The sequence below is a fragment of the Scyliorhinus torazame genome, chromosome 11 (assembly GCF_047496885.1).
Source record: "Scyliorhinus torazame isolate Kashiwa2021f chromosome 11, sScyTor2.1, whole genome shotgun sequence".
In the NCBI taxonomy this organism is placed as follows: Eukaryota; Metazoa; Chordata; class Chondrichthyes; order Carcharhiniformes; family Scyliorhinidae; genus Scyliorhinus; species Scyliorhinus torazame.
The window spans coordinates 162,007,929-162,034,873 of NC_092717.1; the positions used below are offsets into that span (position 1 = coordinate 162,007,929).

The 26,945-nt window shown below is 46.9% G+C and overlaps 1 protein-coding gene across 5 annotated transcripts in view; it reads left to right on the plus strand.

The window, feature by feature from the left end:
• The window catches only part of LOC140385610 (RNA-binding Raly-like protein), a 1,446,698-nt gene that overhangs the window by 1,034,994 nt on the left and 384,759 nt on the right, over window positions 1–26,945 (plus strand). For all 5 annotated transcript variants that reach the window (XM_072467935.1, XM_072467934.1, XM_072467936.1 and 2 more), the window contains one exon: window positions 22,496–22,571. In XM_072467935.1, the coding sequence (XP_072324036.1) occupies window positions 22,496–22,571 (76 nt within the window). The remainder of the gene's footprint in view (window positions 1–22,495; window positions 22,572–26,945) is intronic.

Genomic DNA, 26,945 nt, shown 5'->3' on the forward strand with positions numbered 1-26,945 from the left:
AACATCTCGCTTTTCCCCCTGTTCAATTTATACCCCAATAAATTGCCAAATTCCCCCAAGATTTGCATTACTTCCCCCATCCCCTCCAACGGGTTTGCAATGTACAAGAGCAGGTCATCTGCGTAGAGCGAGACCCCCCCCCCACCCCCCCCCCCCATCCGAACCAGCCCTTTCCAGTTCCTAGAGGCTCTTAATGCCATGGCCAATGGCTCTATGGCCAGAGCAACAGTAACGGGGAGAGGGGGCACCCTTGCCTCGTCCCTCGGTGTAGTTTAAAATACCCCAAGCTCAGCCAGTTCGTACGCACATTCACTACTGGTGCCTGATAGAGCAACCACACCCAGTCAATAAAGCCCTCACCAAACCCAAACCTTCCCAGTGCCTCCCACAGGTATTCCGCCTCCTCCCCTTCTGAGGGCATCATAATAACATTAAAAAACTTTCGAACAGTGGCCTTGAGTTGCCTGCCCTTAACAAATCCCATCTGGTCTTCTCCCAACACCCCCGGGACACAGTCCTCTATCCTTGCGGCCAGTATCTTAGCCAGCAGTTTGGCATCCACATTCAGCGGAGAAATCGGCCTGAATGACCCGCATTGCTCCGGATCCTTCTCCCGTTTCAGGATCAATGAAATCGAGACCAGCGCCATTGTTGGGGGGAGGATTCCCTTCTCGCTTGCTTTGTTAAATGTCCTCACCAGCAGTGGGCTCAATATCTCGGAAAACTTCTTATAGAATTCCACTGGGTAGCCGTCAGGTCCCGGGGCCTTTCCCGATTGCATGCCCTCCAGCCCCTTGAGTATTTCCTCAATCTCAATTCGGGCACCCAGCCCCTCCACCAGGTCCTCCTCCACCCTCGGGAACCACAACTGATCCAGAAATTGCCTCATCCCCTCCAGCCAGGGGTTCCGACTCATATAATTTACTGTAAAAGTCCTTGAACACCTCGTTCACCCCCATTGGGTCCAGGACGGTATTCCCATCTCTACTCTTTACGTTACCTATCTCCCTGGCCGCCTCTCTTTTCCTGAGCTGGTGCGCCAACATTCTGCTTGCCTTTTCCCCGTACTCATAGATCACCCCCCTTGCTTTCCTCAACTGTTCCACTGCTTTCCCTGTGGTCAACAGCCCAAACTCCACCTGTAACCTCCGCCGCTCCCTCAGTAGCCCCACGTCCAGGGCCTCCGAGTATCTCCTGTCCACCAGGAGTATCTCCTCCACTTATGTATCCCTCTCAGCCCATTCCACCTTTTCTCTGGGGGCCCGTATCGAGATTAATTCCCCTCTGACTACTGTCTTCAAAGCTTCCCAGATCGTCGCTGCAGAGACCTCCCCTGTATCATTTGTTTCCAGGTAGTTCTGGATGGACTTGTTGACCCGCCCACAGACCGCTTTGTCCACTAGCAACCCCACGTCCGGTCTCCACAGCGGGTGCTGTCCTCTCTCCATACCAACCCGCAGATCAGCCCAGTGCGGGGCATGATCCGACACTCCAATTGCCGAATACTCAGTATCCACCACCTTCGGTATTAACACCCTGCTCAGAACAAAAGGTTGATGCGAGTGTATACCTTGTGGACATGTGAAAAAAAGGAAAGCTCCTTCGTCCTCGATGGATCTACAAACCCCCATGGATCTACTCCCCCCCATCTGTTCCATAAAACCCTTCAATTCTTTTGTTCCAGCCGGCCTCCTCCCTGTCCTGGATTTTGACCGGTCCAATTCCGGATCAATGACTGTATTGAAGTCCCCTCCCATGATCAGGTTATGTGACTCTAAGACTGGGATCTTACCTAACACCCGCCTCATAAATTCCACGTCATCCCAATTCGGAGCATATATGTTCACAAGTACCACTTGCACCCCCTCCAGCTTCCCACTCACCATTATGTACCTACCCCCCTTGTCTGACACAATTCTCCCTGCCTCGAATGCCACTCGTTTGCTGATCAAGATCACTACCCCACTAGTCTTTGAGTCCAGTCCTGAGTGGAACACTTGGCTAACCCACTCCTTCCTCAATCTGGTCTGTAACCGTTAGGCGTGTCTCTTGTAGAATTGCCACGTCCGCCTTCAGTTCCCTCAAATGCGCGAACACGCGAGACCTCTTGACCGGCTCCTCTCACGTTCCATGTGAGCAACCTGGACAGGGGGCTTCCAACCCCCCCCCCCGCCGACTCGCCATCACCCTTTTTAGGCCAGCCTCGAGCTCGCGCCCTCCGCTTCCTCGAGTTCCCACTCAGGCTGTCGCCGTTCCCAACCTCCCATTTGTCGCCTCGTAACAGTTCCTCCCCTGTCAGCAAAGCAGCTCCCCGCCTCCCCCCCCCCCCCCCCCCCCCCCTAGCAACAGCACTCAAAACCCAATCCCCCAAAGTAAAGCTCCAGCTTAACACCTGCTCACCCCCACTGTGCTTCCGAGAGTCAGCTGACCCATGCTGACTCAATAGCTCCCGCGGCTGGCACCAAGCAGTCTGTCTCCCTATTGTACTCTCCTCTCTCCCCTCCACATGAATAAATATTTTGAAAGCATCACATTCCACCATAAACAAGCAACAGAAAAAACAGTGAAGTAACAGACAATTTAGTAAAATAGTCACCCAAAAAGCAAAACTAAATTCAAAGCCCATCCTCCCCCTAACACGGTACCTGCAAGACAGATCAACCTTAAACCATCTACACAGCCCATTATTTCACATAGAGCTACTTAAATTTATACAATCCAGCACCACAAATCGCTGCCACAGTACTTCTCCAAGGCTTAAGTGTCTTTTAATTCACCTCCAGCTTCATTTCTTTAATAAAGGTCCATACTTCGTCTGCCGTTTCAAATCAGAAGTCCCGTTCCTCATGTGTGACCCACTGGGTACTTCATCCGGAACTTCATCCCCTTCTTAAAGAGGGTCGTTTTTGCCTGATTGAACTCAGCTCTTGGCCAAATCCTCTCCCAGGTCCTGATAGATGCGCAACTCACAGTTCTCTCACTTGCTGCTCCATTCTTTCTTGGCCAACCGCAAAACGTATTCCTTGTCCATGAAACGGTGAAAACGTAGCACCATGGCCCTCGGCGGTTCGTTCGCTCTGGGCTTCCTCGCGAGGGCTCTGTGCGCTCTGTCCAATTGCAGGGGCCGAAGGAACGCCCCAGCCCCCATCAACTTCTCCAACATATCCGTCATATAGGCCCTCGCATCCAATCCCTCACTGCCTTCAGGGAGGCCAACAATTCTGAGATTCTGCCTCCTGGACCTATTCCCCAGGTCCTCCAGCTTCTCCTGCATACTTTTTTGGCGGTCGTTCTTCATCCCCACCTTGCTTTCCAGCACGGTTATATACTCCTCGTGCTCGGACAACTTTTGTTCGACATCCTGGATCGCTCTCCCGTGGGTTTCCTGATTCTGAACCACTTGATCAATCGAAGCCTTAATCGGGTTCAGCTTGTCCTCCTTCAGCTTGGCGAAGCAATCCTCAAAAAACTTCACCAGCTGCTCCGTCGACCACTGTGCCGTCTCCCTGCGGCCCTCCAATTGCAATGTGTATTTTAGTTTGCAAATTGGACCAAATTAGATTTGGATTTGGAACCTAATAGTCCAAGAGAATTAGAAACAGGCAGTGAAAAACACACCAACTGGGACCTCCTGTTCTCTACTCCCTCGCACCCCTCCCATCCTGACCATTCAACTCCCCTGCTATGATTAACATGTCTACCCATTGGGCGGTATTTTCCATGCAACCAGCCCATCATTGGCCGACAGCGGGATCTTCTGGTCTTCTGGCCGCCCTGTCGGCAACAGGGTTTCTCATTGAATACACCCCTTGCAGCCGGGAAACCCATGGCTTGGGGGGGGGGGGGGGGGGCATCGACGGGATTGGAAGATCCTGCCAGCCTGAACGGCCAGAAAACTCCAGCCATCATTGACTGTTTTCCAATGAATTCATTTTCCACCCAATGTTGCCTCGACTCCCTGCAGTGTTCGAGTATACATGGAACCTTCTTGGACATTCTAGAAGTCACATACAACACATTAAATTGCTCATTATAGTCTACTTGCTGTGTCACTTCCTGAAAAATTCCAAAGAAATTTGGCGTACAGTACCTGCCCTTTTCACACCATGGTAGCTGCTGTGAAATAAATTATTCCACTGATACTCTTGAACCTTACGCCTGACAATTCCATTATTTTACATGGGATGATGGATCTTTTTATTTGTGCTATTTTATGGCATAATATGTAAATCTCTAAAGTTGTGCAGTATTAATATCAAATAGTTTTACAATATTGCCACAAGCAGAATAAATTAAATTTTCTTGCACTTTTATGGTATTGCTAACACATAGTGATTAGAGGAACCTTCCCCCATCTTAAAGCATACATGACAGTGCTGAGGATCTGGCAGGTACCATTTTACTCCAAAGGAAAATTTAAGTGGGATTAAACATAAACTAAAATGGGGGGGGGGGGGCGGTGCGGATGGGAGAAACTAAAATCAGTCCACATGTTTACATTTATATTACCAGGCACAGTTAAATATTTGTTTTCGTGTGTGATGTTTCACAGCTGTCAGGAAGCCAGATGAGGCCGTAATGATAGCTTGTAACTGCATCAGATGCTTTAGTATAATTCCCACCTTGGTTGTAATACTTTTATTGTTGACAATGGGGCAGATGTTTCAGTTCCTGCACCTGGAGTTACTGGATCACTTGGGCGCAGTGAATACAGGAAAAATCGGATAGGGAGAACGATGTGTCCTAATGGGCCCAGCCTAATTTACAGCCCAACAATTTAAATTGCAGAATATTAAATGGGCTGCCTTCAGGCATGTGCTCCTCCGGACGCAATCTTTCTGTGTTCACTGCATCCAGGTGATCAAACAGCCCCAGGAACAGGCTCGCCTGCTGTGGAGCAGTGATAAATAATTCATCACTATGAAATTCCTTTCCCTGTTCCACAGGCTCCGTCTTTTAAAATAAGAAATTTCCTGCAACTGCATTAACAAATTTGTTAGTAATAGCCACTGAAGTGACTTCACACATACAGAAACAAAGGTACTGCTCGCACTGCAATAAGCAAATTAAACTCTGCTGTTCTTTCTACTCCCAAGTCCTAATCAAGGGAAGAAGTCAGTCATTTTCCAATTTGTATCAAAAGCAGAGAATGCTGGGAAAACCCAGTGGGTCTGGCAGCACCACAGGGAGAGAAGACAGAGTTAATGTTTCCAGTCCATTTGATTCTTTGTCAGAACTAAAAGAGAGGGAAAAATGTGTTGGATATTGTACTGTATAAGAGGTGTGGAATAGTTGGAACAGTGACTAGTGAGAGCTGGGAGAGATCGCGACAAAGATGCAGCAAACTTAAGAACAGGTGACAGATGGCAAAGAGGGGAAGGGGAGTCGGGCAGGATTTTCCAATTTTTACTGGTCAAAAACATCTGTGTCTGTGTTCTAGGTAAAATCTAAATGGGGAGGAGTTCTGTCTTCAAAGTCAGAAAGTTGCCTATAAAGACATGATTAAACTTCATATTTACATGTCAAAACAATTTTGAAGCGTTTATTAAGTTACCTGGCATTCTAAATTAATAATAATCTTTTATTGTTACTAGTATGAAGTTACTGTGAAAAGCCCCTAGTCGCCACATTCCGGCACCTGTTCAGGTAAGCTGGTACGGGAATTGAACCCGCACTGCTGGCCTTGTTCTCCTCATCGCCAGTAATGTAACTTGAGGAAGCCGGCGGTAAATGAACATAGATTTATTTCACAATTTAAAAAGTTCTGCTTAAGGCAGACTGCTCCCAGTACAGTCCTTGCTGGGACAATGAACCACACCAAGCCCTGCTTTGGACCAGCTTTTATACTGGTTCATATGGAGCCTCAGGCAGATCACCTCTGCCCCCAATCTGGGAAGCTTGTCCTCCATGAGTCCTTTGAGGAGAACAATGATGGTTTCCCCGTGGTCCTCGTGAGGGGTATGTGGTGAACCACTGTAATAGGAGATGTAAGGTTGGACCTGCACTACAGGTTCGCTGGTACCCAACTTTAGTCTTTGTGCTATTGATCGAGCATCAATTTATTACAGTCAGATTTTCCACAGAATGGATATCAGAATTAAGCCCGATCGCCTGCAGCTGGATCCGCACTCGCCTGATGCCAGAAAATACTTTACTCACTGGCTAGCATGTTTTGAGGCCTACATCAAGGCTGCAGACCCCGAGCCAATGGAGGCTCAGGAGATAAACGTCCTGTATTCTAGACTAAGCTCCAGCGTGTTCCCGTTGATCCAAGACGCCACGAATTCCACAAAAGCAATGGAACTCCTTAAGGAACACTACGCGCAGAAGGCGAACACGCTCTTCGCCAGGCATGTACTCGCCACCCTCTCGCAACTACCTGGTGAGTCCATCGAAGACTTCTGGCAGGCCCTAATTCCACTCGTCCGGGACTGTGACTGTCAGGCCGTTACGGCCACCGAACACGCGAATCTCCTCATGCGCGATGCCTTCGTGATGGGGATTGCGTTGGACCGCATCCGAGAACGATTACTGGAAGGGGCCACGCTGGTATTGGCGGATATGAAAACCTTGGTGCTCTCCATGAAGGTCGCATCCCGTAACGTACAATCGTACCCCTCCCGCCACGCTGTCCACCCTTCTACTCCTTCCTACCCCTCCTGGACACCGCCGACGACCTCCTCAGCCGGGGACTTGCCTTCCCAATACGCCTGTGCCGCACGCCGACCCGCACACCCCGGGGGTGTCCGTTGCTACTTCTGCGGTCAGCAGAAGCACCCCCGCCAACACTGCCCGGCCCGCACTGCAGTTTGTAAAGCCTGCATTAAAAAGGGCCACTTCGCGGCTGTGTGCCAGGCCCGCGCAGTCACTGCAATCGCGCCCGCTATCGCCCCCTCCCCCATGCCAGACGCACAATGGGAGCCGCCATCTTCTCGTAACGCACAATGGGCGCCGCCATCTTCTCGTAATCCCGTAACAGCCTCCCCGAACAGGCGCCGGAATGTGGCGACTAGGGGCTTTTCACAGTAACTTCATTTGAAGCCTACTTGTGACAATAAGCGATTTTCATTTCATTTCATTTTCATTTTCATTTTTCATTTCATTTAATTTTTCCTCCCGAGTCCATGTGCGACCAATGGGCGCCGCCATCTTGTCTCCCTTCAGCCACGTGCGCCCCATGGGTGCCGCCATCTTGTCCCGACCCCGCAATGTGCGCACCATGGCGCTGCCATCTTGTCCCAACCCCGCAATGCGCGCACCATGGGTGCCGCCATCTTGTCCCCCACAGCGTCTCCAGACATCCCGCCACCGCGTCGATGATGGTTAAAATCAACGGCCACGCGACCTCGTGCCTGCTGGACTCCGGGAGCACCCAAAGCTTCGTTCACCCAGATACGGTAAGGCTCTGCTCCCTCGAGGTCCACCCTGCCAATCAAAGGATCTCCCTAGCATCTGGATCCCACTCCGTCCCAATCCGAGGTTTTTGTACTGTCACCCTCACGGTCCAGGGCGTAGAATTTAGTAACTTCCGCCTCTATGTTCTTCCTAATCTCTGCGCTGCACTCCTGTTGGGCCTGGACTTCCAGTGCAACTTCAAGAGCCTCACCCTCAAATTCGGCGGGCCCTTACCCCCCCTTACCGTTTGCGGCTTCGCGACCTGCAAGGTCGATCCCCCCTCCCTTTTTGCCAATCTAACTGCAGATTGGAAGCCCGTTGCCACTAGGAGCAGACGGTACAGCACCCAGGACAAGACCTTCATCAGGTCCGAAGTCCAGCGGCTGCTTAAGGAGGGTATTATCAAGGCCAGCACCAGCCCCTGGAGAGCCCAAGTGGTAGTGTTAAAACTGGGGAGAAACACAGGATGGTCGTGGACTACAGTCAGACCATCAATCGGTACAAGCAGCTCGACGCATACCCACTCCCATGCATATCTGATATGGTCAATCAGATTGCGCAGTACCGGGTCTTCTCAACAATTGATCTGAAATCCGCCTACCACCAGCTCCCCATCCGGAAGTCGGACCAGCCATACACTGCCTTCGAGGCAGACGGCTGTCTCCATCACTTCCTTAGGGTCCCTTTCGGTGTCACAAATGGGGTCTTGGTCTTCCAAAGAGAGATGGACCGAATGGTCGACCAGTACGCTTTGCGGGCCACCTTTCCGTACTTAGATAATGTCACCATCTCCAGTCATGACCAGCAGGACCACGATGCCAACCTCGATAAATTCCTCCGCACTGCCACTCTTCTCAACCTGACCTACAACAAAGAGAAGTGTGTGTTCAGCACGACCCGGTTAGTCATTCTCAGCTATATAGTCCAAAACGGACTTCTCGGGCCCGACCCCGACCGCATGTGCCCCCTGATGGAACATCCCCTCCCCCACTGCCCCAAGGCCCTCAAACACTGCCTGGGGTTCTTTTCCTACTATGCTCAGTGGGTCCCAAACTCTGCGGACAAGGCCCGTCCACTCATTCAGTCCACCCAATTCCCCCTCGAGGCCGAGGCACAACATGCTTTCGCCCGCATCAGAGCAGACATCGCCAAGGCCACTGCCTTTCCAAGTAGAAATCGATGCTTCAGACATCGCCCTTGCCGCCACTAAACCAGGCAGGCAGACACGTGGCATTCTTTTCCCGCACCCTTCGTGCCTCTGAAATTCGACACTCATCCGTCGAAAAGGAGGCCCAAGCTATCGTTGAAGCTGTGCGGCATTGGAGACATTACCTGGCTGGTATGAGATTCACTCTCCTTACGGACCAATGGTCGGTAGCCTTCATGTACAATAACACACAGCGGGGCAAGATCAAAAATGATAAAAGCTTGCGGTGGAGAATCAAGCTCTCCACCTATAATTGCGAGATCTTGTATTGCCCCGGTAAACTCAACGAGCCTCCGGACACATGAGGTACATGTGCCAGTGCACAAGTAGACCAACTCCGGGCCCTAAACAACAGCCTTTGTCACCCGCGGGTCACTCGATTGTACCATCTGGTCAAAGCTCGCAATCTGCCTTACGCCGTCGAGGAAGGAAGGACAGTCACCAGGGACTGCCAGGTCTGTGCGGAGTGCAAGCTGCACGGCCAGACTGTGCGCGCCTGGTGAAGGCTTCCCACCTCTTTGAACGCCTCAGCGTGGATTTCAAAGGGTCCCTCCCCTCCACCGACCGTAAAACGTATATCCTCAGTGTGGTCGATGAGTACTCCAGATTCCCCTTCGCCATCCTATGCCCTGATATGAGGTCTGCCACCATCATCAAGGCCCTCAGCACCATATTCGCTCTGTTTGGTTTCCCCGCCTACATCCACAGTGACAGGGGATCCTCATTCATGAGCGATGAGCTGCGTCAGTTCCTGCTCAGCAGGGGTATAGCCTCCAGCAGGACGACCAGCTACAACCCCCGGGGAAACGGGCAAGTAGAACGGGAGAATGGGACGGTTTAGAGGGCCGTCCAGCTGGCCCTACGGTCCAGGAACCTCCCAGCCTCTCGCTGGCAGGAGGTCCTCCCTGACGCTCTGCACTCCATCCGGTCACTATTGTGCACCGCCACTAATAACACACCTCATGAACGTGTTTTTACCTTCCCCAGGAAGTCCACATCCGGGGTGTCGCTCCCGACTTGGCTCGCTGCTCCAGGACCGGTCCTTCTCCGTAGGCATGTCCGATTCCACAAGGCAGACCCCTTGGTGGACAGGTTTCACCTGCTCCACGCCAACTTTCAATATGCCGACGTTGAGTTCCTCGATGGCTGCCAAGATACTGTCCCATTCAGGGACCTGGCATCGCCAGGTTCCACGCCAACACACACCCCCACCAATGCGCACCTCCCACCGTGCACCAATATTGACCCCACCAGACCACCCCCCCTCCCCTTTTCCGCACAAGAGGACGAAGAGGACTTCTGCATGCTCCCGGAGTTCCCAGATGACTGGCCAGCATCAGCACCGCCATCGGTGCCACCTCCACCACCGCCAGAACCGGCTTCCCCGCCACCGTTACGCCGCTCCCAACGAAGCACCAAAGCACCGGACCGGCTGAACCTTTGACGGACTCCGCACCATCGACATGGACTTTTCTTTCCCTACCACTGTACACAATTGCACTAATTATATATAGTTTCACGTCACTCCGTCGGACTCATTTTTAACAGGGGGCGAATGTGGTGAACCACTGTAATAGGAGATGTAAGGTAGGACCTGTACTACAGGTTCGCCGGTAGCTCCTGGTGGCTGGCTCCGCCCACGGAGAACTGTATAAATATGCATGACCTCCAGTGCCCTGCCATTTCGCCAGCTGCAGCAGGAAGCCACACATCTGACTGTAATAAAGCCACAGTTGTACCCAACTTTAGTCTTTGTGCAATTGATCTTGCATCAGGGTATAACAGCAGTTCCCCACCGCCTTCCAAACGGCAATTAGGGATGAGCATTGGCCTAGTCAGCGAAGTCCACATCCGCTAAAAAATGAATTTTTATAAAATTGTATTTTTTTTGTCCTTAAGCATTCTTTCAAAAGCATTCCTACCCTTTGATCTGTTCTCAAGTACTTCTCTAAAGCTCAACAAACTGATATTTGGTGTATATGTGCAACTCATCTCTGAGACAGGAGATGTCCCACGGAGTCTTTGTTCAGAACAATTTAGCTTCTCTGGAATATGTTTTTCATCTTGAAATTGTTATTTGCCGATGTACTGCCCTTTAGATGTACATCCGATCTTATCACAGATGTTATGACACTTTGTCTACAATAATACGCTCAAAACATCAGTAGTGAAAATGAAAAAATAATTAATTAAAATATTTGATTACTTTTGCTCCGAAAGTATTTGCTCGATGACACAATTCTTTGCAGTAGACCCAGTCTTCGAGACCATTCCAAAATCATTGTGGCAAAGGTACATGATACATTTGAATGATTTAAGACTAAATGAACTCCATCGGCTTGCTGGAATATTCATACAGCTCTCAAGCAAATGAGAATTTTTTTTTCAGAACCTGACTGACGTTCTGAACAAATTATTCTGAACTTTGATTTCGCAGAACAGGAAGCAAGCAAATGCATTACTTGTTTTTAAAAGATCAAAAGCTTGACCCAGTCACTTGAAGACCCTTCAGCTGAACATCAACAAAGGGAAAGCTTGTATCTGAAGTGTAAACTGGGGGATTGTCTATGGAGCAATGATTGAAGAAACAGCCAGATTTGATTTAGAAGAGTAAATTTTACATGACAAGCCTTCTCAAATGATTTAAGAATAATGCATATCCGTTTATGTTCACTTTCAGATAGTTACTCACAATATTTCGCATTATATATTGCATTTTTAACTAAAAGCTGCAGGAAATTTGGATGATATGTGAAATTGAAAAGAAGCCGGTTATAAAATACGAAACAGAGTATTAACAGTTCCATCAGGAACCACTGATGTACCCACCCTGGCCATGTAAATGGCACCATCCTTATCTTGAGGATAGATTGAGCAGCAGTTCTCCTCCACTCATTTGCTTGCTAGACCAGAGCACAAGAAACATCAGGAACCAGGGGTGCGATGGATGATGGTATTGTGGGGAGAGGAGAAGAAATAAATGGAAATCGACTCACTACACAATATAACAGGTATAAGTGAAGAGCGGTGTCACAGATGGGCAGTGGGGGGGATGCTATGGATGAGAATGGAGTTGTCACGACATTACAGAATGTTGTTTGCAGTCTTAACGGTTCTAGTCTTAGTGCTAGAAACCAGGAGTTGCAGGAGAGGTGGAGTTGTTGTTATAAGACTGAGATCCTTGCAGCATTTTGTCAGGAAAGGAAATTAAATGAAATGAAAATCGCTTATTGTCACAAGTAGGCTTCAAACTGAGAAGGGTATTAGAGAAGTTAAGGTTGAGTGCATATAGGAGGGAAGTTAATAAGTGTACTCTTGAAGAAGGTGGGGACAAAACCCGGATAGGGCAGCACGGTAGCCTTGTGGATAGCACAATTGCTTCACAGCTCCAGGGTCCCAGGTTCGATTCCGGCTTGGGTCACTGTCTGTGCGGAGTCTGCACATCCTCCCCGTGTGTGCGTGGGTTTCCTCTGGGTGCTCCGGTTTCCTCCCACAGTCCAAAGATGTGCAGGTTAGGTGGATTGGCCGTGATAAATTGCCCTTAGTGTCCAAAATTGCCCTTAGTGTTGGGTGGGGTTACGGGGTTATGGGGATAGGGTGGCGGTGTTGACCTTGGGTGGGGTGCTCTTTCCAAGAGCCGGTGCAGACTCGATGGGCCGAATGACCTCCTTCTGCACTGTAAATTTTATGATAGTCTATGATAGTCAAGTTTATCAGGTCAGTGAACATGTGCTTGGAAAGATAATCTTGGATGGTCTGATAATCTAAAGGGCAGAAGTTCACTAAAGAAAGCATTTACTAATTACAATATAGAAAACAAAATCTCCATTGTTACTGGAGCTGTCAAGGGCATTGGCCCCATTCAGTTGTGAACTCAGATATTTCCATTCACAGTGAGAAGTGGCAGCACGGTAGCATTGTGGGCAGCACGGTAGCATAGTGGTTTGCACAATTACTTCACAGCTCCAGGGTCCCAGGTTCGATTCCTGGCTTTGTGTCACTGTCTGTGCGGAGTCTGCACGTCCTCCTCATGTGTGCATGGGTTTCCTCCGGTACTCCGGTTTACTCCCACAGTCCATAGATGTGCAGGTTAGGTGGATTGGCCATGCTAAATTGCCCTTAGTGTCCAAAATTGCCCTTAGTGTTGGGTGGGGTTGTGGGGATGGCGTGGAGGTGTGGGCTAGGGTGGGGTGCTCTTTCCAAGGCCGGTGCAGACTCGATGGGCTGAATGGCCTCCTTCTGTATTGTAAATTCTATGATCTAAGTCTACTATTGATGACTGCTGTGTAGTAGTACCAAGGAGAGAGAGGGATGAATTTTCTGTGAGTTGGAAAGACTCCACAGACCTTTGAAAAAGCAGTTGGGACCTGGATGTGGAAACTCACCCCCACTTCCAACTGATCCAATTTTTGTCTTGGCGAAAAGGGGGTGGGCATAATTAACACTGGAGGGAAATCCCAAATTCAGCAATCATTTGAGCTTAATGCTGAATTCAAGCATGTAATATTTTGTCTGTTGCAAGAGCTTTAACCTGCAGTGTGAGAATTATAAATCAATGGTATGAACAGAAACATAAGGTTAAGGTCTGTACAACTGTTATGATATGAAGTTTTTTAAATCCTCTGCTCTTTCACCTTATAAATTAGAACAGACTGCAGCCGTCCTTAAGAACTTTTTTAAAATGCCATCTGCTGAAGGTTAGAAAAAAAGAGTAGGATTTGGTCAAAGAACAAAGAAAAGTACAGCACAGGAACAGGCCCTTCAGCCCTCCAAGCCTGTGCCGACCCTGCTGCCCGTCTAAACTAAAATCCTCTGTTCCCATCCTATTCATGTATTTGTCAAGATGCCCCTTAAATGTCACTATTGTCCCTGCTTCCACCACCACCTCTGGTCATGCAGAGTTCAATTGCTTTCAATTGAGTTATTTGACATTTACCAAAGGGCTATTGTTGTGACATTCTAAATGCTTGGCTAAATTTCAAAAGCTACAATTACCTCACAAGGTTCTGAATTAACAATTGAAAGAGGCTGTTAAAGGGTCAGCTGCTTTTGCTGTGGAGTCTGAATAGAAGGTTTTTTTTAAAGAACAGATTAATCATTCATGGAGATTTAAGAGCTTTAAATGAGGTTTATGAGTGGAGATGTTTTCACTATCAAGTGTATAGGATTAAGAACTGTATTAGATTGTTAGAAGTTTATTTTTCTGCCACATTCACATGGCTCTTCAAACCTGCTGATAATGGATACTGGGTAAGTGGTTATGTGGCTGGCACAGAGAATATGAGGAACCATGGGGATGGGTGGAAGGGTGAGAGGTGTGAGCAGGGCCAGGGGAATCAATCACAGGCTCTGGTGCTTCTCACTTTATGGGGCCCTTATCCCCCCCAACACTTAACCCCTACCCCTTCAATCATGCATGATTGTTCCTCCTCATCAATCAATCCAGCAAGAACAAACATACAAGTAAAATCATAACATCCATTGATGGCATTTGTTTACAAATATCATCCAGTGTTTATGCAGCATGGATCATTAATACTAAGAGCAGCAATGATATAATGCAGTGAGCACAAAAGGTGATCTTACTGTGACAAACCAGTGAGTACAAATTTTACATTGTGCAATGTTGTTAATTTGACAGGAAAATATCCTACTAGTTATTTGTAATACTGTGCAGATGACGACACTGATATCAGTGACTGCCTTGGCCTTCATTAAGTGTTCTACTTTTTGCACAATATCAACACAGTGATAGTAAATGCATATTTGGAGGATAGATTCAATGCTCACAACCCGGATAAACTGCACACGATCTTATCCATTCTGTAGAAGACTTTCTTATGCCTTGGCGCATGATAGTCAATTTAAATTTTCATGAAATTAGATTCTATTACATCAGTAATGTCACACAGTGGAAGGGTCAAATGATTCCTGAGCAACAAAGTGGAATGATTGAACAATATAATCTTCACAGTCAATGAGAAGCATTGGAATCCTCAGGTACCTCTGTATGATACAACGATTAAGATGCCAGAGGTCAAAGACTGAATGGCCCATAATTGTGTCTATGTTTTCTTGATCAGCTAGTCCAAGCATTCTGCTAATTACTGCTTTTTACTGCAGTATATTTTCAATATGTACTATGCGACAGAACTGGTTGGGGTGGTAAATAATGAGGAGGCTAGTCGTAGGTTACTGGAGGACATAGATGGGCTGGTCAGAGGGCTGATAGTAGCAAATGGCATTCAATCATATAAGGGCCCGTCCTGTTTTTATTTCCACTTTCTTTATTTTTTTGCTGTTATCATTTTGATCCATGGATGCTAAATGGGCTAAACCTTTAAGCTGAGAGCGGAAGAAAGGAATTCAAAGGTTACAACACAGTACACTCTGCTAGCTTTGGACAACAGAACCGAGACTTTGTGGCACCCAGGTGATGGGGTGGCACTCGGTTCGATTGATTGGCTGGTGGATTGGATTGGATTTGTTTATTGTCACGTGTACCGAGGTACAGTGAAAAGTATTTTTCTGCGAGCAGCTCAACAAATCATTAAGTACATGAGAAGAAAAGTGAATAAAAGAAAGTACATGATAGGGCAACACAACATATACAATGTAACTACATAGCACTGGCATCGGATGAAGCATACAGGATGTAGTGTTAATGAAGTCAGTCCATAAGAGGGTCTTTTAGGAGTCTGGTGACAGTGGGAAAGAAGCTGTTTTTGAGTCTGTTTGTGCGTGTTCTCAGACTTCTGTATCTCCTGCCCGATGGAAGAAGTTGGAGGAGTGAGTAAGCCGGGTGGGAGGGATCTTTGATTATACTGCCCGCTTTCCCCAGGCAGTGGGAGGTGTAGATGGAGTCAATGGATGGGAGGCAGGTTCGTGTGATGGACTGGGCGGTGTTCACAACTCTCTGAAGTTTCTTGCGGTCCTGGGCCGAGCAGTTGCCATACCAGGCTGTGATGCAGCCAGATAGGATGCTTTCTATGGTGCATTTGTAAAAGTTGGTAAGAGTCAATGTGGACATGCCGAATTTCCTTAGTTTCCTGAGGAAGTATAGGCGCTGTTGTGCTTTCTTGGTGGTAGCATCGACGTGGGTGGACCAGAACAGATTTTTGGAGATGTGCACCCCTAGGAATTTGAAGCTGCTAACCATCTCCACCTCGGCCCCGTTGATTCTGACAGGGGTGTGTACAGTACTTTGCTTCCTGAAGTCAATGACCAGCTCTTTAGTTTTGCTGGCATTGACGGAGAGATTGTTGTCGCAACACCACTCCACTAGGTTCTCTATCTCCCTCCTGTATTCGGACTCATCGTTATTCGAGATCCAGCCCACTATGGTCGTATCGTCAGCAAACTTGTAGATGGAGTTGGAACCAAGTTTTGCCACGCAGTCATGTGTATACAGGGAGTAGAGTAGGGGGCTAAGTACGCAGCCTTGTGGGGCACCGGTGTTGAGGACTATTGTGGAGGAGGTGTTGTTGTTCATTCTTACTGATTGTGGTCTGTTGGTCAGAAAATCGAGGATCCAGTTGCAGAGTGGGGAGCCAAGTCCTAGGTTTTGGAGCTTTGATATGAGCTTGGCTGGGGTTATGGTGCTGAAGGCGGAGCTGTAGTCAATAAATAGGAGTCTAATGTAGGAGTCCTTGTTTTCGAGATGCTCTGGGGATGAGTGTAGGGCCAGGGAAATGGTGTCTGATGTGGACCGGTTGCAGCGCTATGCGAATTGCAGTGGATCAAGGCGTTCTGGGAGTATGGAGGTGATGCGCTTCATGATCAACTTCACGAAGCACTTCATTACGACTGAAGTCAGGGCCACTGGTCGGTAGTCATTGAGGCACGTTGCCTGGTTCTTCTTTGGTACCGGTATGATGGTGGTCTTCTTGAAGCAGGTGGGGACCTCGGAGTGGAGTAGGGACAGATTAAAGATGCCCATGAATACCTCTGCTAGCTGGTCCACGCAGGCTCTGAGTGCACGACCAGGGATCCCGTCTGAGCCCGTCGCCTTCCGAGGTTCACTTTCAGGAAGGCCAATCTGACTTCGGAAGCTGTGATGGTGGGTATGGGTGAATTATGGGCTGCTGGGGCACTCGCCAGCAGATTGTTGGTGACCTGCTCGAACTGAGCATAGAATGCATTGAGTTCATCGGAGAGGGGTGCGCTGCTGCCAGAGATACTGTTCGGCTTCACTTTGTAGCCCGTTATGTTGTTTAGTCCTTGCCACAACCGCCGAGAGTCTGTCTGTGACTCTAGCTTGGTTTGATATTCTCTCTTGGCATTCTGGATGGCTTTGCGGAGGTCGTACCTGGATTTCTTGTATAGGTCAGGGTCGTCTGCCTTGAACGCCTCAGATCTGTCCTTCAGTAGGGAGTCAATCTCGCGATTGAGCCATGGTTGCCGGTTGGGGAACGCACATACTGCTTTCTTTGCCACGCATTCGTCCACACATTTGCTGATGAAGTCTGTGACGGTGGTGGCATACTCATTTAAGTTGGTCATTGAGTTCTTAAATATGGACCAGTCCACTGTCTCTAAGCAGTCACGTAAGAGCTCTTCTGTCTCCTCGGACCAGCACTGCACAACCTTCTTAGCTGGATTCTCCCGCTTGAGTTTCTGCTTGTATGCCGGGAGAAGGAGCACCGTCTTATGGTCTGATTTCCCAAAGTGCGGTCGGGGGATGGAACGGTAGGCGCCCTTGATTTTTGAGTAGCAGTGGTCAAGAGTGTTGTCGCCCCTGGTGGGACAGGAGATGTGCTGGTGGAACTTTGGCAGTACACTCTTGAGGTTGGCCTTGTTGAAGTCTCCGGCCACGATGAACAAGACCTCCGGGTGTTCCGGTTCGTAGTTGTTTATTACTGTGTATAGTTCGTCCAGCGCCTTCCTCACTACTGCCTGGGGTGGGATGTAGACCGCTGTGATAATGGCTGAAGTGAACTCACGTGGAAGATAATATGGGCGGCACTTCACGGTCAGGTATTCCAGGTCTGGGGAGCAGTAGGTCGCCAGAGTCGCCACATCCAAGCACCGGGAGGAGTTGATGAGGAGACAAACCCCTACACCCTTCGCTTTGCCTGACGGTGCCGTGCGGTCCGCCCGGTGAATTGAGAAGCCTTCAGGTTGTATGGCACAGTCCGGTGAGGGGAAGGTGAGCCATGTCTCTGTGAAACAGAGCACACAGCAGTCTCTTACTTCCCTCTGAGAGGTAAGTCTGGTGTTAAGTTCATCCAGCTTGTTTTCGATCGCTTGGACGTTTGCCAGGTGTATGCTGGGGAGAGGGGTCTTGAAACCGCGTTGCTTCAGTCTAACCTGCAGACCGCAGCGTTTCCCTCGCTTCCTCGGTCGGCGGCTGCTGCTGGATGATCCTGGGATCCGATGGCCGATGTCAGCTCTTGTGGAAGGTAGGTGGTTGTGTCTGGTGGGGTCCAGGGCGCTGGCGGGGACCAGGGCGCTGTTTACGTATCTGGGGTCACGTCTGGCAAGGTCCCGGGCACTGGTTGAGGTAGAGGGATTGCTAGGGGGGCATGTTTGCGATCTGGATGGGTCCCGGCGTTCTGCGGGTGCGGGAATACCTTGCAGCGCGTTCGGGTCCTCGTGCGCGGTCTCCGCCATGGACAATGAATTGGTCAAAAGGCCATATTCTTCCCAGTAACAGGTGGTGATTGGATCCTGCTTGAGTGAGATGAGTCCCCAGTGACCTAAGGAGAGCAGAGTTGGGTCCCTGGACACCCTCTCTCTCTCTCTCTCTCTCTCATGTTTTATCCAGAAGTGCTGCTGTATTTCTGAAACTGCAGAGACATGAATGAACCTGCAGTGAAAACCATTACAGACTGGAATGTAGAAATAATGACCTGAAAACTTGGTTTGAAAGAAAATGAGCTAGAAACAACCATCTGAAACAAAGACTCTTATCGTTTTCTTTTACTTATTGTTTTCACACCTCTCTTCCCCATCTGTGTTTGTTTGTCTTGTACATGTATAGAGGGTGGGAGCAAGTTAAACTGAGGAATTAAGAGCTAGATAATAGTTAACCAATTGTATTTACTGCATATTTCATTATAATTTTTGTTATTAATAAAAAAGAATTGTGTTTAAATTTATATACCTGGTGACTGTAATTATTGGGCAGCCAATGGCCAAAGACTTCGGATATATTTCTTAGAATTATTTGCTAATTCAATTGTGTTGCGACTCTGGGTCAAGGGGGGTTGGAATTGATTGTGTCCTAGCCCAGGCTGTCGTAACAATCCGATAAGTGGATAAGTGGCAGGGCAAAGAAGGAAAGGGAATACATGACGAATGGCAGGACCCTGGGAAGCACCGAGGATCAGAGATGTGCATGTACATCGGCCCCTTATGGTAGCAAGGCAGGTGGATACAGTGGTTAATAACACGTGCCTTTAGGCATCGAGTTTAAGAGCAGGGAGTTTATGCTGGAACTGTATGAAACATTGGTTGGGCTGCAGCTAGAGTATTATGTGTAGTTCTGGAATCCACATTATAGGAGGAATGTGATAGCACTGGAAAGGGTACAGAGGAGATTTACCAGGATGTTGCCTGGGTTGGAGAATTTTAGCTATCAAGAGAGATTGGATAGACTTGGGTTGTTTTCCTTGGAGAAGGGGAGACTGAGGGGGGGACATGAATGATACATATAAAATTATGAGGGGCATAGATAGAGTACACAGGAAGAAACCTTTGTTCTGGGCAGCATGGTGGCGCAGTGCTTAACACTGCTGCCTCATGACGCCGAGGACCCGGGTTCAACCCTGGCCACGGGTCACTGTCCATGTGGAGTTTGCGTATTCTCCCCATGTCTGCATGGGTCTCATCCCCACAACCCAAAAGGATGTACAGGGTAGGTGAATTGACCACACTAAATTGCCCCTTAATTGGAAAAACAAATTGGGTACTCTAAATTTATTACAAAAAAAACCTTTGCCCTTGATGGAGGGATCAATGACCAGGAGGCATAGATTAAAGATAAGGGGCAGGAGGTTTAGAGAGGATGTGAAGAAAAATGTTTTCACCCAGAGTGCGGTGGGGAGTCTGGAACTCACTGCCTGAAAGGGTGATGGAGGCAGAGACCGCTTAACATTTAAGAACTATTTAGATATGCACTTGCGACGCCAAGGCATACAAGGCTATGGGCCAAGTGCTAGAAAATGGTATTCAAATATATAGGTGGTTGTTTTTGACCGGTGCAGAAGGGTTGGACAAAAGGACCTTTCTATGCTGTAAACCTGTATCACTATGTATGACAATTTCTCATTCCTCAGAAAACATATTAAAGCACCAAGATAGAGTGAGATAATAGGTAAGTGGACAAAAGGACAAGATTGAAGTCAATGGAAAAGAGTCTTGAGAATCATTTGAAGAATAAACCAGGTTATTAATTCACTCTGGGCCGACTCTGTACTCCTGTCCTGGCAATGTTATCCCACAAAGCCTATTCACAACAAAATAAATAGAGCTCCAGCCATGATTCTAGCATCTTCAAGATAATTACGGATGACAAAGGCCATCGAGCTCAGCTAATCTCATTCACCCAGAATGATATACAAACAAGCATATTAGGAGCACGAGTAAGCCATTTGGCCCCTCCAACCTGCCATTTGATAACATTGCCTGCATTATATCAGTGACTACAACTCAAAAGCACTGAATTGGTTGTAACGTCATTTGGAAGGTTGTGAAAGGTTCTGTATAAATGTAGGTTTTGTCTTTCATTACACCTGCATGAGGTAGGAAGAGTGACTGTAGCAATGATGAAATTAGATGCACATTCTCTCAGGATAATTAATCACAGAGCAAACAACTGATGCTTAGAAAAGTGGCTACAAAGACATCACAATATTTACATAACAATCAAACTTTGTAGCTAATACAACCTTATCATTCCGACTTGGCTGATATAGCTCAGTGGGCTAGACAGCTGTTTGTGGTGCAGAACAAGGCCAGCAGGTTCAATTCCTGTACCAGAATTCTCTGAATTCTCCCTCCAGGTACCCGAACAGGCGCCGGAATGTGGTGACTAGGGGCTTTTCACAGTAACTTCATTGCAGTGTTAATGTAAGCCTACTTGTGACAACAAAGATTATTTATTTTTATTTTATTTCTCCGGTGCCAACCCACAATATATCATAAATGGCAACTGTCCCTTTTTTTTTTCAACTGCCCCTTTTACGTGAATTACACTACCCCAGATTTGTCAATCAGACATGTACCAGCAGCTCAGGAAAAATGTAGATTCAGTTGTTGATCTGAATTTTTTCTGAGATGAATAATGCATGTTACATAAATTCAAAGCAGCCTTAACTCAACAATTGGGTTGCTTCCACTTCCCCCAGAAGCTGCCATATAATTTGTGAATTTACAGCCAAAAAATGGAAAAGTGTAATTCATAAATAAAAAATCCCAACAGCAGAAAAGTGCCACCTACGCCGACCTTATTCCCAACCTCTCCCTAATCCCAAACTTCCAAACCTCCCCCACCCGTTTAACACCCCAACCTCCCGCTACCCCAACCTCCCCCACCCCACCCCTATCTCAACCTCTCCAACATCACCCAACCTACCCCAGACCTAGACCAGCCCTCCAATCTCCACCCAATCCTGCAAAACCACCAAACCTCCCCAACTTCATCCCAGCAGCATCCAAATGGCTATTAAATAGAAGTCATACTTTTCGATTTTCAAGCAGGAACACTCTCAGTTAAATGTGCTGCTGTTGACCTTCAGGCAGCTTAGTGGTTTTCAGGCGAACTTTCCAAGAAAAAGCTGGAATCATGAAGTTACCCAAAGATCAGAAACAGCTGCGCAACAACTCAGTAAAATTGATCAGACCTGTTTTCAAAAGAAATCAAACTCTAGGATGATGGCTTTGGTTCTTTTTAAAGTCGGTCTTCCAGATCTGCAGCTCTGCCTTTGGCAGCTCAGGCTGGAGAACAACAAGAAACTCCTTTTAGAGCAATGAGCCCAGGTCGCCACTATCCCCTGGGCCCCAGTGTTTGTCACCATCCCCCCTCTAGGGCCCTGGGTAGGAGAGGGGTGAGGGCTAGAGAGCCTGACAGCTTTTGAAAAACCAAGAAAGGCCTTCCAACCAACACGCCTTGGCACTCGCCCGTGGTCATTTATGTTCTGTTTCTGGGGTCAGTGAGCCTAACTCCATCCCAGACTCCATCAACCATCACCCGCCACCACCCCCCTTGAGCTACCAGCCTCAGTCATGAAAGTCGAGCCGCGAGCCCTATATCTATGGTGGTGGGAGGAATGGGGGTAATAATCTCTCAGGTATTTAATAATGTGATCTTTTGCCATGATAATATTGTTCATAGCTAGTGGATTTTATGTGGTAGAGGGTTGATGAGGCATTTTCGATGAATTACTTAAAATAATTGGCGGTGAGCTCATCGGGATCTGGAGCTATGCTCGACAAACAGGACCATAAAAATATAACCATACGCAAAATATGAACCATTAGAAAGTATTTAATTATCTTACAATGTCATCAATGGAATGTGCATCACCAATGATGGGAAAGATGGCATGACATAGAAGTTGCTGATTGAATGGGAACAATGAATGAAGATGGACATTAGTCACATTGACTAAAAACATTAAATTAATTAATATATCATTTTGAAGATGACCGAGGAAGATATCTGCCCAGTGAATGTGAACCAGCTGAAATAAAGATGGAGGAAACTTTGGGTATCGCTGCTCAGAAGCATGCGTAACTATCATCTGATATTATTACAATTAGTGTGCATACACTTGGCATTTAGAAATAACTCTGGCATATTCTAAATCGTGCATAATATATTCACGAGATGTAACACATGTATTCAGTATATCATATGGGCATAAAATTGATTTGTATCCTTTCTTTCAGATATCAATATGGCTGGTGAACCCAAGCCTTACAGGCCCAAATCTGGAACCAAGAGGCCTCTGTGTGCCCTGTATGGGTAAGTGCATCAATATTTCTATCAACCCCATAGAGACTGTTAACTTTTAAAAAATAAACTTGAACTTTCAGTTGATAGCTCAAAGTATGGCACAACATGGTTTTATGGGCTAACCATGGGTCAACCCTAGGGGCTTTTCACAGTAACTTCATTGAAGCCTACTTGTGACAATAAGTGATTATTATTATTATGTTTGAAGAAATTTAGGGTGTGATTTAACGGAAAGAAAACAGAGTCCCGTTTTGGACACAAATAGTGGAGTATTTCTCACATCCTGCGGTGCCAAGAACGACTTCGCTATCGAACGCAACTTTGTGTTTTTTTCTGGCCTTGGCGAGGAATGCCCCGTCGAGGCTGCATTTACATTCATTTCCTGACCTGGCGAGCCGAGCAGGAAATGTGTGAACACCTTACATCATCTATCCATCAAAATAACCCGATCCTCCCTTTAATCATTAACAGTCACATCACCCAGGCCTATTGTTAGACAGACTTCGGAACAGGTCCCCCTTCATTTTAGCCTAAGTTAAAGACACAGTTCCAAAACATAGAAGTCTTATAAAATGTTGTATTTCTAACAATAGCATGCCATAATCATCAGTATATCCTGCAGGATACAATAGCTTATAATATATATGTTATTTCCCATTAGATTCAATTTAATCAAATTTCGGGGAGATGGTGGTGTAGTGGTGCTGTTACTGGATTAGTAATCTGGAGTCCCAGGCTAATGTTCTGGAGGCATAGATACAAATCCCACTGTGGATTATATGGTATATAAAGCTAGTCCCTGGGGTGATCATGGCAACTATCATTGTTCTTGAAAAAACCCATCTGGTTCACTCATATTCTTTAGGGAAGGAAATCTGTTCTCCTTAGCTGGTCTGGACAAGACGTGAGTCCAGATCCTCAGCAATATGATTGACTGTTAACTGTCATCTGAAATGGCCTTAGCAACCCATGCAATTAAGGATGGTCAATAAATTAGGGTTAGGGTTAGGGACATCCAGTGACATCCACTTCGCATGAAAGAATAAAATAAATAAAATCAAAAAACATGGAAAGGTTTTCATGAATGAGCAATTTACAGAAATATACTTTTCCAATTAGATCTAGCAACATGATTGTGACGTCACTTTGGAAAAAATGACCTTTCATTTATTTTGTGTATAAACAGCAAATAAGAGTTTAGTTTTTTAAAATGAATTTTCGGGATGTGGGCGTCGCTGGCTAGGCCAGCATTTATTGCCCATACCTAGTTGCCCTTCAGAAAATGGTGGTGAGCTGCAATCTTGAACTGCTGCAGTCCCTGAGGTGTAGGTACACCCACAGTGCTGTTAGGGAGGGAATTCCAGGATTTTAGCCCAGCGAAAGTGAAGGAACAACAATAAATTTCCAAATCGGGGTGATGAGTAACTTGGGGCAACCTCCAGGTGGTGGGGTTTCCAGGTATCTGCTGCTCGTGTCCTTCTAGATGATAGTGGTCATGAATTTGGAAGATGCTGCCTAAGGAATCCTGGCAAGTTACTGGAGTGCATTTTGTACATGGTACACTCGGCTGTCACTGTTTGTCGGTAGTGGAGAGATTGAATGTTTATGGAAGGGGTAACAATCAAGTGGGCTGCTTTGTCCTGAATGATGGCAAGCTGCCTGAGTATTGGAGCTGCACTCATTCAGGCAAGTGGAAAGTATTTCATTACACTCCAGACTTGTGCCTTGTAGACAGTGGATAGGCTTTGCAGAGTGAGGAGAGGAGTTACTCGCCATAGGACTCCTGGCACTTGACCTGCTCTGGCAGGCACAGTATTAATATGGCTAGTTCGGTTCAGTTTCTGATCAATGGTAAGACCCAGGATGTTGATTGTGGAGGATTCAGCGATGGTAATGTCAAGGGGCAATGGTTAGATCCTCTCTTGTGGAAGATGGTCATGGCCTGGCAATTGTGTGACACAAATGTAACTTGCCACTTGCCGGCTAAGCCTGGATATTATCCTGATCTTGCTGCATTTAGACATGGACTGCTTCATGATTGAGAAGTCGCGAATGGTGCAGAACATTGTGCAGTCATCTGCGATCATTCCCACTTCTGACCTTATGAGAAAGTTAGGTCATTCATGAAGCAGCTGAAGATGGTTGGGCCTAGGACACTATCCTGAGGAACTCCTGCAGTGGTATCCTGGAGCCAAGATATTACGAAGCTACTAAAAAGTCTTACTGTGAGAGAGTTTTGTATGATTTTTTTAAATTGCTACATTTTATCCTATTGCTTTCTACCACTGCATTGTTCTTGAAATTTGCTGAATAATTCAATTAGTTGTAGAAATGCTTTTTTAGTTTTATATATAATTCAACTCTTCAACCGAAAAACAAACCTGTAAGTTCCAATTGGTCTCTGATTGGCTGGGATTAGCTCTGATTGGCTTGAATTGCATTGGAATATTGAGCAGGAGAAACAAAAGTCTGAGAACATGCACAAACAGATTCAAAAACAATTTCTTCCCCGCTGTTACCAGATTCCTAAACGACCCTCTTATGGACTGATCTGATTAATATTACACTCCTGTATGTTTCACCCGATCCCGGTGTCTATGTAATTACATTGTGTACCTTATGTTGCCCTATTATGTATTTTCTTTTCAATGATCTGTTTGAGCTGCACGCAGAAAAATATTTTCACGGTACCTCGGTATATGTGACAATAAACAAATCAAAATCCAAGCGTGGTATTATCGTAACTATCAGTATGACAAAGGTTAATGTAGTACCATGAATATCCACTAGATGGAGCTGCAGATACTACTATATAAAGCAGTGATGCGAGACCTTAGAAGAGGAGTATAAGCAGGAGACAGCTAGAGAAGGTCATTAGAGCAGTTAGTGTGAAAAGGTTAGATTATGGTTATACCAGTGAGTGAGGTTGGCAGTAGGTGAGTGTAGTTAGATGTTATTGATCAATTCTGTATTCTAAAAGAACTAAGTTTAGTTGTGTAAATAAAATCATAGCTTGGTTTGAGTAAAAGCTATACTGTGGTGTTTGTGAAACTCTACGCAATCCATCCTGAATAAGCGACACAAAGAACACTACACCAAGTAGCAAGCAGTTCAAGTGCGATCAACATGGATAGAGGTGGTTGAGTTTGATAACTTGCTTTCACCGAAAACACAGAGAAGGAGCCTCCTGGTAATTTTGTTACAGGTAATACATCAGAACGACTGCAATGTCTTTGGATGATCTAGATTCTTCTGCAACTCGACCTTGCAAGTCATCTAGAAAGCTGTCCTGATATTTCAGTTGACTGAAGAATGACTTGTGTACAAATGGGGTGAACAGGAAAGGAATATTCCAGGCAAAATTTAAAATCCTGTAGCACGTTAACTGATTTCATCTGTGGTAACAGAAGAGTCAGTACTTATGGCATTGGTGCTCCTAGGCTAGGGAAAGGTTCTACCAGTATTCACATTTCCAGAGAGGACCTGGTATGTCTTCCTTCTCACTCTCCACTGTCAACTTGCCATGGAATGAACCTCTTGATAATTAAGGAATTTCCTCGTGACCTGGTGAGCTTCAGCAGTGCCAGAGGAGGTATCAAAAATTTCAACTATGTTTATTAAGATGGGTAATTTAATCAGAAAGCACTTCCTTCAAATGTTGTTTTGTAGTCTAAATTCACACATAAAAGTAAATGCACTGACCTGCAGGTCCTGCTTTTAAATGTAAATTTTTGTACAGGTAAATACATTTATTCAATTCCCGTGCCGGCTGACGTTATACATGAAGGCTCTGCCTTTTCAACCCTGCCCCTCCCCTGAGGAATGGTGGCCCTCAGGTGAAATCACCACCAGTCTGATCTCTCTCTCAAAAGGGGAGAACAGCCAATGGTCTTTGGGGACCATGGAAACTTTCATTTTCATGTACATGTATTAGAGTCCCTTTTTAGTCCCTTGACAGTGGTCTGCATCATTTAATGAGATTTTCGTTTTCGATAATGGTGGGTAAATCTGCATCGGGCCGGTCATGGGTCGCCCGACTTGCTCCACCTGATGTGATCTGGATCTTGCCCTCGCTGGGCATGATCGAGATCTGTCTATTCAAATGAGCCAATACCCGGGTACCACTTTCACCCGGCGCCCCTGAGTCAACAGCCACGCCTGCGAGAACTCAACAGGACGCCATTTAGCACTGAATACCAGAAAGGTGGACCAGCCGTGACAGCACCTCAGGGGGGCCCTCAGACTATTTGAGACTGGAGGGTGGTTGAGGACAGGGTAGGATTGTACCCTGTCACTCCCCTGGCACCTGGGCACCTGGCACTATCAGCCTGACCGCAACAGTGACATCTGGGCACCCCAGCAGTGCCCATTTGGCCACGGTGT